The sequence below is a fragment of the Polyodon spathula genome, chromosome 1 (assembly GCF_017654505.1).
Source record: "Polyodon spathula isolate WHYD16114869_AA chromosome 1, ASM1765450v1, whole genome shotgun sequence".
In the NCBI taxonomy this organism is placed as follows: domain Eukaryota; kingdom Metazoa; phylum Chordata; class Actinopteri; order Acipenseriformes; family Polyodontidae; genus Polyodon; species Polyodon spathula.
The window spans coordinates 23000320-23013384 of NC_054534.1; the positions used below are offsets into that span (position 1 = coordinate 23000320).

The 13065-nt window shown below is 34.6% G+C and overlaps 1 protein-coding gene across 2 annotated transcripts in view; it reads right to left on the bottom strand.

The window, feature by feature from the left end:
- The window catches only part of LOC121315724 (tyrosine-protein kinase SYK-like), a 42162-nt gene that overhangs the window by 12312 nt on the left and 16785 nt on the right, over window positions 1-13065 (bottom strand). For both annotated transcript variants that reach the window (XM_041250083.1, XM_041250073.1), the window contains exons 2-4: window positions 7585-8052; window positions 5433-5593; window positions 260-398 (exon numbers count right to left, since the gene is read on the bottom strand). In XM_041250083.1, coding sequence (XP_041106017.1) covers window positions 260-398; window positions 5433-5593; window positions 7585-7986 — 702 coding nt within the window. In that variant the 5' untranslated portion in view covers window positions 7987-8052. The remainder of the gene's footprint in view (window positions 1-259; window positions 399-5432; window positions 5594-7584; window positions 8053-13065) is intronic.

Sequence of the window (13065 nt, forward strand, 5' to 3'; positions counted from 1 at the left end):
GTTTGTATGGGTTTCCTGTTTCTGGCACCTATCCCTGAACAATAACCATTGATTGGAATCTCTGACATTTGATAGATTATGTAACTCAGGGCCCTAATCATCGTATCTAACAGCAGTCCTAAAAAGTATTTTCTGTTATCCGCGACTTTCCTTGTTTTCTTCACATTCAATTTTGTTCTGTTTTCTTTGATATCCTGCTGAGCACTTGATGAAGTAACAAATTCCTTGTACAGGGTTTTTATTGGTTTATTAACTTTACCTGCCAAAGTGTATCAAATTTCTTTCCATCAGGTATGGAGAGCTTGCCTGTCTTGTCCTTGTCAATCCTATAATGCAGCACTTTGCCCTCATGTAGCAGGCAGAGAGCAAAGGAGCCTTTGTTATCACGTTCCCTTAATCTGGAAGGAAACAATTGAATATTAAAGTGTAGCCCGTTGACAACATTTCAGGATACATCATAGTCATACACCGTCTAAGTCACTCGATCAGTACAGTCACACTAGCAGTTTTAAATTCAGTATCAAAATGCTTTTCCTCTAACCAATTCTTAAAACCAGACACTGACCATTTGGTTTGTTGTCTTATTCTGAGTTCATTTCTTTGGATTTCTAAGTTTTCAAGCTCATTCTCCGATATGTTTATATGCAGTTATGCATTATTACTTGTAATAGGCCTACTAGGGTTTTGTAGCAGGTTTTCAACAGCAGTAGCTGGATCGGGTGTTGTAGGTGAAGATGGCAAATTTACCCACTCTGGTATTGATATGTGGCCAAATAAATCAAAATATACATAAATAGACTCAGAGTTTAGGTAATTTGTCATATTGTCAGTTTAGCTGTAAGCAGGAATGTCATTTTTAAAAAAGCCGGTATACATGCGGATTGATTTTACATTTGATTCCCAGTTGGTGCTGAGACGTTCCTGCGTGTATCTACTGTCTATTAGAGCCGACTAGAGCTGGAAGCTGATTGTCTGATGGTACTGAATCGTTTTCTAACCGCATAAATATACAGATGCTCTGTTTCTATTTCAGCACAAATTCTTCTAAAAAAAAAGCTTCCCCAATGTTGGTGTGGTAAACTGGAGAGCAGCACATACATACCAGTCCTATGAGATACAGCTTTAAACTTGTGATCCCTTGAGTGTGTCTACAATAGTGCAACCTGGCAAAATAGAACCTTTGTTTTCCATGTTAGTTAACCAATGATAATGATAATGCATCTTCTTGTATAGCCAAGTTTGAAGCACAATGCTACAGAAAGAAGCTGGGAGAAATGATCAAATTACAGAAATGATCAAATGGCAATTATCTGCAAAGAGCATAATGGACTATCAACTGGTATAAATACACAGCCTTTCCAGAACATTTTTCATGTCACCCTTTGTGCAGTTTCCAAGGAAACACTTTGGAATAAATTTCCCTTTGCTATTGTCATAATAAGATTAGCTTATTACAGAGTAAAAAAAAAAAAAAGTCAGAGCTAGAAGTTATTCAACTACAGTATTAAACAGACAGGACTGTAAATGTATACAATATATACCTATGAACAGGAGATGGCACTAGTTTGATGCAAATACCAGTGTGATACCAGAACACCACTACAGTAGTTGAAAAACAGAAACTCTTAAACTAATCATCAAGATATTTATTTATTTATGTCGCTCACCTCATGAGATACTAAACCACATCTTGTTTTTAAGAAGTGTCCCAGAGGACAGTAATCATGCATTCAACCCTACATCAGTCAATCAGTATTACAACTGCATAAGTGGACATTTTTTGGTTTTTAAATAAACAAAAGACAAAAGAAGTAATCTGCTGAAAACGATCTTCTAGTGGAAGAACAAGATCAAGCAATGACAGGTTCTGTGGGTCAATCAGTGGGTGTTATCAATGGGGGAGAATTTAGAATTGAGGGAGTTTTGGTTGGAGTCCCTCTTCAAAATACTGCATTATATTTTTTAAAGCATTAGTAAGGCGTTTATTTCAACTCTTATTCAAGTTAATATGAATAGAGGAACACTGTTTAGAAGACCAGAAAGCAAGTAAATTATATGTTCAGCCTTCAGTGTGATAATATTGCTATGACGGAAGTTTTTTTTTTTCTGTAATTCCTTTTTCTAAATATGCACATCTGCGTTGAGGTCAACGGTAGTTTTTGTGAGGTCAGATAACAGCAGGACGGGGTATCTTAGTAAGTCTCACATGGACCCTGGAAGGCCCAAAGATAGCACTGATAATAAGGTTGTTTATACATTGACACAATTAAAATGTTTCACAACAGTTCTCACAGCACAAATTATGAATGACTATTGAGTATAATATACATTCAGGAAGCTGTAGACCTGCTACAAACCAATTGTTTGTAATGCAACAGTGGTCATGTTTTGCATAAAGATGTTCCACAACATCTTTTGAAGAAAATAATCTTGTAGTGAGGATTTGTGTAAACAACTGTATATATATATATATAATGGGAATGCATGAGAGAGAGAGAGAGAGAGAGAGAGAGAGAGAGAGAGAGAGAGAGAGAGAGAGAGAGAGAGAGAGAGCAAAGCCTCTACTGCAAGCAGGAAATTGTGCTTTTACCCTCCAAAAAAATAGAGTGCTAATGTTTGCCATAAGTATGCTTGTTTTGTCAACAGCAATTTATCTTTCGAAATACCCGTAAAATAGCACATCCATTTTAAACAAAATATGTTCTGTTTTCAAAATGTTTCCCAAGGGAGGTAAATCTTCACTAGTTTTAAGATGAGACTACAAACAGCCACATTCTTTGCCGCAAGTCAATGCTTTTTTCCACTCAAGCAGACGCCTGTTTGTAAGCCACTGGTCAGTTCAGGAAGTCAATATGCAAAATGTCACTACGGAAACCACAGAAAAATTTTCTGCAGCACAGGCCTGAAAGCACTCTTGAGACGGTTTGCGGAAAAAAAAGAAAAAACTCTCTCCGAAAAACAATGGTCTTAGATAAAAACGCCCCATACTAAATGTTGTAACAAATCATGTTTCTAACTAATGTACTTTATTGATACAAAAAGTAATACAACACTTCAGAAAAGCTGTATTTGTAATGGAATTGAAATGCATTTTAATAGCAGATGACAGCAGATATATTTCAATTTAATATATTCAAAACATTAAAATATTCAAACAAACATGCAAAGTATGTTCATTTTTGCAGATAAAATAAAAAATAAAAAATCCAATCAAATCCAAAAATATTTCAGTAAAACAAAGTATACTATGGTCTACCTTCTTAAAGCTTCTCAAACCAAATTGTGATTGTTAGAAAGTAAAAGCTCAACCAATATTGCTAGCAAAAAATGTATACATTTAATCCAGTGGTTTAAAGATGTCTTAATTTGTTTGCAATTCGTTTTAATTGACTATTTTTGCAAATAACAATTTATAATAAAAAGCTTTGAAAAACACACCTATGTACCTCAGGTTATATTACTGTATTTGTTGTTTTTCATGCAGTGTGTAGTTTGTTTTTACAACAGTGGTAGTACAGTATTATGTATAAAACAAGACATTTAAAATTATGCAATTTCTATATGACTTATAGAGGAAATTACATATTCTATAACATGTTGAAATAAAAACTTGTATCAATAAAAATAAAAAAAAATTCAAACCTGTTTTGACAATTAGACTACTTTGAAAAATGTAGTTTTTGCATATGGGTGATATTAACAGTATACTATTATGATTATATTTATTATATTTAAGGCATGTACATAATATTGTTATTGTGAAAAACAAAATAAAACAAAAAACAAGTATGTAAACCTTAAATATTTATTAATAAATGCATTTTGAAGAAAAAACTATATAAGGATCACACGATGAAGTGATAGTAGTGGTTTCATTTATAGCTGTAATTCATTCTGATAGCTTCTTATCTTCCTTGAGCACCGTCCCACTGTCCTGATTGTGACTCTTTAGTTGACGTTTATCACGTTTTAAACTTTGAATTTTGAAACTCTTAGCCTGAAACTGTTGGTAGAGTGTTTATTCTTTTTGCCTAGCAACACTGATAATGTTTCAAAGGACCTGGGGGATATTTTTAAATATTCTGTGTTACCACCTGGCGTCATTGGTTTTGAGCTAGCTGCGGCTCAAAACCAACATGAGACATACTATTGTGTGATAATATATTCTGACACCTATATTGTTCTATTTATATTACAATTAAAGTGTTTACATGACTGGGGTTTTGTATATATACTTACCTAATTCAATTCTTTCACATGTTTAAATATCAACAATGAGGTACCATGAGGTGCTCACTCCTATTATATGTGCTCTATTTTTATTAAAACATAAACACCATAACATTATATTGATCAGGGATTGATGGAATATAACAGGTGCTAGGTTTACATTAACAGACTCAACTCCTAGGTCCTATTAACAAAAGCTTCAGATCACTAACACATGTATTTACTTTAAAAACAATCAGTTTCAAAATAATATAACTGCACTAGGATATATTTTCAAACTATTCATATATTATAATATTTTTTGAGAAAGAGATTCGTAAATATAGATTGAGGATGGGAACAAAGATTGTGATGAGCTGGCAGCTTTACAATTTAATGCAAAAGTAACAAGTTAATAAATAAATAGCAACTCACAGAAACTGAAACAGAGTTTCAGCTCAAAATAAAAGCAAAAGCATCTCTTTTGAAACTGTAGTATTGGTATGTTATAAGTGTACAGTACTGTTCCTGATGCAGACATGATGAAGGTGGTAGAGGACATATTCATAAAACTGTTTTTGTATGCAGCAGTAACAGTAAATGTACAGCCATTAGTCATTCATTGTTGTTGTATTCTTTAGACCGGTGAATAAAGTTTTTTTTAGCTTTCGAGTTTAAGTTTTTAATACAGCTAATTTAAATATTGTTGTGTTAAATTCCAGGTATTAACTCCCAGAAATGTTTTACATAACTCATATGTATTTGTTGAATATTTGAAGATTAATTAAGCTTCAGACTCACCGTTGACCATGAATCTTAAAGTACTGTACGAGGTTTTTATTGTCTTTGATTAACCCATTTAACAGACATTTCCATGTTTCCAACACATATGCTTTTTTGTCAAGCTTTGGTTCTTTACTAGCAAGTATGAATAAATACAAGTCTAAGACAAATTATTCAAATTAAGTTGGTTTGTACCTTGTTAACAATTATCTACTTACAACAGCCAAGTGCTAGACTTGTTGTCACAAACCATGTTTTTGTTATTAATAAAGTACTGAAGGTAGGAGTGTACATTTTTGCAACAGTTCAGTTTTATATCCATATACTCAAGTCAAGATACAGTAATACAGACTAGCTTTCTGCATTGAAAACCTCAGAAAACCTACAGTTTTCCTTCTGTAAATATAGACTTTAATTGAATGTAATTTACTCAAACTTACAAAAATTTCCCATTGGTTCTTTGTCCATTAAGAAGGCGAGGTTCTGACTCATCCCGTGAGATGATGCCATGAAACCAGGGCATCTTCTGATGGGCAGTGGTAGCAATCAGCTTCTCCAGCTGAGGCCTTTGACTGATTATTGCCTGTTCAAGAGCTTCGCCCTATTCACAAAGACAAACAGAAAATAGAAATGCCTTTAATAAACACTATATTGATACGTTTGGTGTGTTTGAATAATTTGAGTACAGGGAAATTAAGTGGCTCAAATATGTTTTATGGTAGAAAAAAAAGTAGCAATACAGGGTTCCAAATACTCCTTGATGGCATCCACTGCTTTGTCTTCTAGGATGATATACCCTTCATGAAATCAGAAGTGTGTCACATCCAAATCCAAGCCTCTTTGTTCCTGTTGCTAGAGAGTTTTTTTTTTTTTTTTTTTTTTAAAGATCTCACAATTGCGAGTCTGTTTACATTTTTGCAAATAACTTTAAATTTGCTTAACACATATTGTGTGAAAAAACAGTTTTGAAAAAAAATTATTAATCTTATCTGTAGATGTATGTACATTTGGAGCTGGTTTCTTAGACCCTGATTTGTACTAATCTTTGAATATCCAATGTTACTTTAGCTTGTACCATCAATAAATAATGAAAAAGAAATGTATTAACCAACACTTCATACTGTATAAACATGAATATTGTAAATCAGTCAAACATTTGGGAAAGTTTATGTGCAGCTTTTAATACATTTTATAGTAAGAATTATTTAATTGGTAACATGTGTTACTACAGTGTGCACTTACTGCTATTGTAAGAAACTTACTCTCTAAACAAAACAATGGTCATTTCAGAAGCCCAGCTACTACCTAAGCTTGGAGATAAGGCCATAAAAGCAATGCTTACTGTAAGAGTCCACACACTCAATTTCAATTTTAACACCAGCAAAACCTTCTTGTCAGATCAGAGTTAAAATGTGTTACTTGAGGGCTGTTTATTTGTGATTCCATGAGCTGCATCACCTGTAAAGGACCATTAATGATCTGAACACAAGGTTCAGAAATAAAAAAAACCTGCTATACTGTAATAACTAAAATAAAAAATCATGCCAGAGACAGATCATTTCAGCCTTGGTCACATTGTAAAGGACGTGGATATTTTCACTATAGAAAAAAAGATGGTCAAGTATCATTTAAGGAACGGCAGGCACTGAATGCTGCTGTTTGTTTAAGTTTAAACATACACATAATATATATATATATATATATATATATATATATATATATATATATATATATATATATATATATATATATCTATATATAGAACTCATTTTGGAATCTATCAGCCAAATGCAACAACAGAATGACTTGGTGAACTGCGCTCCTCTAAACTAAATTGTGTTGTTTGTTAAACAGATGCAGAGCTTGATATATGTAAACTAATGAATCCAATTCATAACTTCTGGTCTGTAATTGTTGGGAGAAATTCATGAACATTTGAACTGATACCTGGTTGGCTGATCTATAGAATGCTATATTTTGGGAATTATAGTTAACTAGTTTATTGATTATTTTAATGCACTGCTCGATACCACTGACCACATTGCTTGACAGGCAGGCCCTGGTGTCAATCATTTCCTGCTTGACCAAGCTTTAAGAAGGTCTTTTTAGAGTGAGAGGAAGACATAATGTCTAGATAAGGCCTGGAAGGATCAATGTGTGTGTGTAGTGTGTCATGCAACTGCCCTTAACTGCCCTTAAATGCAAATTCTACATTGACATGTTCCAAGCTATCTGTAAATATGAGGGCCAATCAAAATCATCAAGCTGCTGTTCACTGACAGACCAAAAATAAAAAATACAAGGGTAAGAACATGTAGCTCTTGACGTATTGTCTGAGTATATAAACAAGAGTGTCTTGAAGGTTTTAGCTTGCCTGTTGCCTTCTGATAGTCTACTCCATCGCAGGACTTTGTTCCAGTTACTAGATTATTTTATTGAACCCACTAAAGATCTATTACATAACCAAGCACCTGGTTGGAACAAATATAATGGACTGGATTGGAAGAACCAAGGTTGCCTACCCCTAATATAGATACAACCAGGGACTAAAAGCTACAAATAGCATCACTGGGCAGGGGCATAAGGACTCACCTGTAAATTCCAGGTCTGTTTCACATACTCTCTTATCAGGTGTTCCTTTAAATCTTCGAAGGGCCCTGTTTTTGGCTCCATTCCTTTGGGTCGATTACAAGGTTTTTTGAGCAAGCAGATTAGTCCGTCTGTCTCATGAGAGTGATATTCACAGAGTTCACTTGGGCTGTTGTGGGATTTTCCTCCTGCTATAACATAGGTGTTGTTCATTTCCCTCTCTATGGTATAGTGGTAGCATGCTCTGTTGTAGGCCACAGACAGGGCAAAGCCTCCTAGATTGCTACGGCTCTGTCGGATGAGATAAAGGCCATCGCTCATCCCGTTCTGCTGGAGGTAGCCTTCCGCATCCTCTCGGGTGATGTTACCGTAGAAAAATGGCTGATGAGTCATTCTTTCGGCCATTTTGTCAGTCTAGTTTATGTAATTTCTAAAAAGAATGCTCAGCTTCTTAACCTTCTGGATGAACACCTAATGGAAAAGAAAAGTGAAATAAGTCATAACAAGTAGAGCATAGCCAATTAATCCAGTTCAAGGTAACCTCACTGTTTAACAATATTTAAGAAAAGGTAAGAATAGCAGTTTTTTTGAGGCCACACAAAATATGTAAATATATCTTTAACTTACCTTAAAATTTTTATTTAAAAACATGCACGACTAATACTTTACCTAGCAGTTATGGAATGAAGTGCTATACTTTCTCTTGCATTTGTATTGCTTTATCAACCTTTAGACTATTGAAAAATAATTTAAAGGTTCTTCCCTTTGTTTCCAACACAAACCATGTGACAGGGTTACTTATGATTTACATTTTTAACAATCTTTTTTTTAATTATTATGATAATAGATTTTGAGTAAGGGTGATAATTTAAAAGTGTAAGTATTACCGTGTTTCTGTAAGTAGATAAACAATCCTCATTCAACTTACATAACTTGAATAAAACAATTAAATTGAAGGGCTCTTAGGTGTTCTTAGGTTTGTCTTTTTTAATTCTGTAACATTTACAGTTGATTTGTGCTCTTCTACTAATGACACTTTGGAGTGAAAGGCTTATGAATGTTCCTGTGTTTGCCGTTGCATTTGCTTTTATTTTCTCATTGATTAATAACTGGCCAATTTAAAAAGAAAGGGGGGTATGAAATCAGCTTATATTGTAAACAGGAACAGAAAAATGAAAAAAATAAAGAGCCAAATAGTATCATGAACCATTAGTTTGTTGTAAACGATGCAATAGTAGATATTTATTGTGTATTGACTGTTGTATTTATTTGTTTCTCTTGTGTGTTCTTCTTTAGATTTAAGTTGGGGTTAAGTGAAGTGTGTTATGTGGGAGTTTGTGACAGAAAGACGATGGTTCTTGGTGGTAAATCTCCCTCCTGACCTGTGAGGGTGCTAAGTAATGGAGACAGAGTACCATGGACTAATTGGCCTGACATTTTGTTCCGAGGGTTAAAAGGAAGTCGGTCATTTAGAAACTTCGATACAATAACTCATTAACACGGAAGGGAAATGACGTGGCAGCCACGGATTGGAGGAGTAGCTGCAATCATAGGGGTTACCAAGGGGTCATGAATGATGGTATAAATAGGGGTCGAAGCGAAGTAATCTGTTCCTTTGTTTTGGTTAATATAAAGTGACCCGAAAGGACTTGTGTTGTTGTGAAATAATTGTGAGTGTTTGTTTTGTACTGTCTATTTGTTATTTGTTATCACTAGACAGCTATCACATTCTGGAGCTGTCGCCAGAGGCCAGCACAAACCTAGAACAACACTGCACTAATATCACAATAAACTGTATTTGTACCACAATCACTAATTCACTCACTAAAAGGACTTGTGTGTGTGTTTTATGTTTAATGGGGATACAATAATGAGACTATTATTTTGGGACCAGCTTGGGGATTATAAACATAAGTAATACACACCGCTGTATTACTTACCAGCATTATTATTTACTATTTGTTTTGCCGTCAAGCACTGGACAAAAACAATTAAAAAACAAACCTTTGCACCTGGATTAAAATTGTTTGTCTGTTCTTTGATCACCTGCACCTACACACTATTAACCGCTTTGCCACAGAGTTTCAACAAACATTGCTTATGATTTAAAATGATGAGTGTAGTTCTTAAATAAGAAATGAACAGGTTTACTATTATTATCTATAGATTGTTTTTATTTGACTTGCAATTGTGCTATTGTACAGGGCCTTATAATGGTTTGCCATGAAACGAGCTAAAGAAATGTAATCTTGTTCAAATTATCAACAAATAAGTTGAGATACTTCGCATCAAAAGTAAGCCAAAAATTGGCCAGTTTACATACGAACACATGCATTTAATGATAATTCCATTTCTATAACACTTTCATCTAATGGTTGTTTTTATTTATTTATTTGAAACACATTTATGTTTTCTCATAGCTATTCTTATTTTGTATGGTCTTCCCTATTGAAAGTGGTATCTTGGTGTGATGAATCAAAGGGATTTCGGTCTGTGATTCAGCCTCCCGACAGTAGAAGGCATTAAACCAACTCGGGACTTCCCTTACCAAGATCTCGTGACCATGGCAAAAGTCATCTTTTTGAGGAGCAGCACCTTGGTGAGGGGCGGAAGTACGAGTATGTAAATTCCAGCCACTGGAGTCAAGTGAAGGATAAGGATACGTATCAGTTGGGGATTGGTGTTCCACTGACTACAGAGGCGGGACATTACATACTAAAGGAAACGTACTAGTGTGTTCGGGGCTGGTCCGAAAGTAAAATAGGAGGAAGTAACGGGTGGAGGGAGAGACTAGTTTGGAGTAGCGGGATTTTTGAAAATTGTAACTAATATTTCTTTTGTCTTTTTTTTTGTTTATGTCCGGTACGTCACGAAGACCATTAAGGAAGAGTTCTCACGATCTGTTTTGGATTTTTACCCCTGCACTCCCTCCCTCACGCCGTTTTGTTTTCTTTTTTTATTTAATTTTTTTTGTTGTTGTTGTTGTTGTTGTGTATAGAAAATAAAAATAAATTATCTTATTTCTGTACACATAAATTACTGTCTGGACATTCAATTTAATACATTCTCGCCTCACACTTGGATAAATAAAGTTAACAGTATTTGCATTTAACTACAAGCTACGGTATCACGCCGGCCTTGGTTTCACATTCTTAGCCTGCTGCACAACACTAAAGTAGGTTTAACTTATTTTTTATTTCACATATTAACACATTTACTGACAGTTTCACCATGCAGACAAGATCAGGTGTAAAAGCAGAAGGTTATGAGTGAGATTTAACGGATGTGTGTTTGGACATATGTCATTTGCACATATTCTATTTATCTGTATGTGAAGTCAGAAAATACATTTGCTATAACCAGCTGTTATTTTCATTTTGTGCTAACATCTCAATAGGGCCTTTTATTTGTCTTGATAGTATTACTGTAAATTACAGTAAAGTATATCAATCTCCATTCAACTGCACTCAAACGATTCAAACACAAACTAAACCTGCTGTAAATTCAAGCAATTACCAGCCCTAGCTCAGGAAATAAAAACTAAATTGAAAGTACCTTTACTGTAAAAAAATAAATAAATTCTTAACTGTTAAATTAATATATTGCTGTAAACCATCCAGTAAGAAGCCAGTAAATATATGTTCCCATGCCCAACTCTTGCTGATCACCAGCAAAATACATTTTCCTCACAGCTTATTTTCAAGCCTGAAGAGTAGCTGCCTTTTATCCCCATTTTCAAAGCCTCTTCTCATTTTGTGGCTCACCATTGGAGTTACTTAAAGACTAGAGAATACACATTAAAAATATAATTTGAAGTGTAAAAACCACAAGCACAGCACTTTTTTTGTTATTCGACATACGGTACTGTTCCTGGGTAATGAGTTAGTTTCACTTTTTTAGCCCATCAGTTTCCCGTCATATGAGTTCCTGTAACCAAGCTTAAAAAAGGCTCAACCAATCTGTGTTTGTTTTACATGCACTTCCGGTTCAACAGAAGGTAGATTTAACTATTTATTCTCAGACCCTGACTAAGCCATCTATGAATATATTAATTCCAACTTTATTGGGAGGGTTGTCATGTACTGTACAGCGCAATCTCTCCAGAATCATCTTGCTTTTCCTTCTAACCCAGCCATATCTGTGATTATATTACTAAGCAGTGACTGTGCAGGGGCAAGTGGCAGTACCAAAACAGAGCTTCATATTTTTGCCAAACTTATAGCAACTGAAGAAAGACTAGCAGTGGTTTAAATAGTCAAGAAACACTGCCTTTATTGAAAAACTACCCTTTCTGATACCACAGTATTAAATTACAGGTCATTATAGCTGCTATATAAGCAATTTGTATGCCCAAATTAAATTTTTTGGTTTTTTTTCACTCAGAACTTTACACAAACAGCCTTGATTTGAAGATTGATATTATATGTATTTAGAAGTGGTTTTTATTGTTGTTATTTTATACTTGGACCATTATTGTGCTGGGGTTTTCCTAAAGAATGTCTTTATTAAATGTTAATAAATTAAAAATAAGCATTGGTGCTGTCAGCAAGGTTTAACAGAGGTGTCCTTCATTAATTGTCCGTTATTGATTTCCTTTTTTTAATAAGTGTAGGCAAAAGACAATGGCTGCTACAGTCAAGTACTGTGCAACAGAACTGCCTGAATGTGAAGCGTGTGATTGATGATGTCAGAGGACATATCCCTTGCACACCCTTTTCTTAGACACAATGTGAGGCTCTTGTGTTAACATGTGTGAGCTTCAATTGTTAGTATTTAAATGGAAAACAAAGCAGGTGTAACACAATGTAATCAACTTTGATGTAATCTCCTGCTAAGTATGTAATACATATACAACATTAGTTCTTTTAGATATTTACATGGAAGTTTTATGTTGTTGTTGGTCTACTTGCTAATAGTATCTGATTCTATGAGTGCGGTAAAAAGCATGCTCAGCTATGTTTGATGAGTGCCTAAAGCAATGTGAGCTTACCCCTATTCCTGCCTTGACAGTCTACAACTGATCAAAGTTTTTAATTAGTTTGTTTTTATACCTTGTCCACAATACCTAAATAATGTGATATCACAACACCCAAAGAGCTTATGACTGACCTTCTGAGATATGTAACAATTTGGTTATGTTGCCTTTTAATTGAATTGACATGAACTAAATGTATTGTGATGGACCAGGAATTAGCATGAGGTCAATCCACAATAACAATCAGGTGGAATGTTCTTAGTCTTCATAACTGGTCAGTGGTCAGTAGTAGTAGTGTGAAGTGATAACCATACCTCATAGATAAAAAACTGTGGTCATATACCAAAACAATTCGAGCCTTTTTGTTAATTAATATTAGCAGTTATTATTAACCTATCAGTGCTCTCCAGGATGTTTTTTTACACTTTCTGTGCCTAGCAAGCTAACAGTACAGCTGCCTATCCCTGTAGGTGTCTGCTGAAGGACAACAGGCACCTGGGACACTGCAT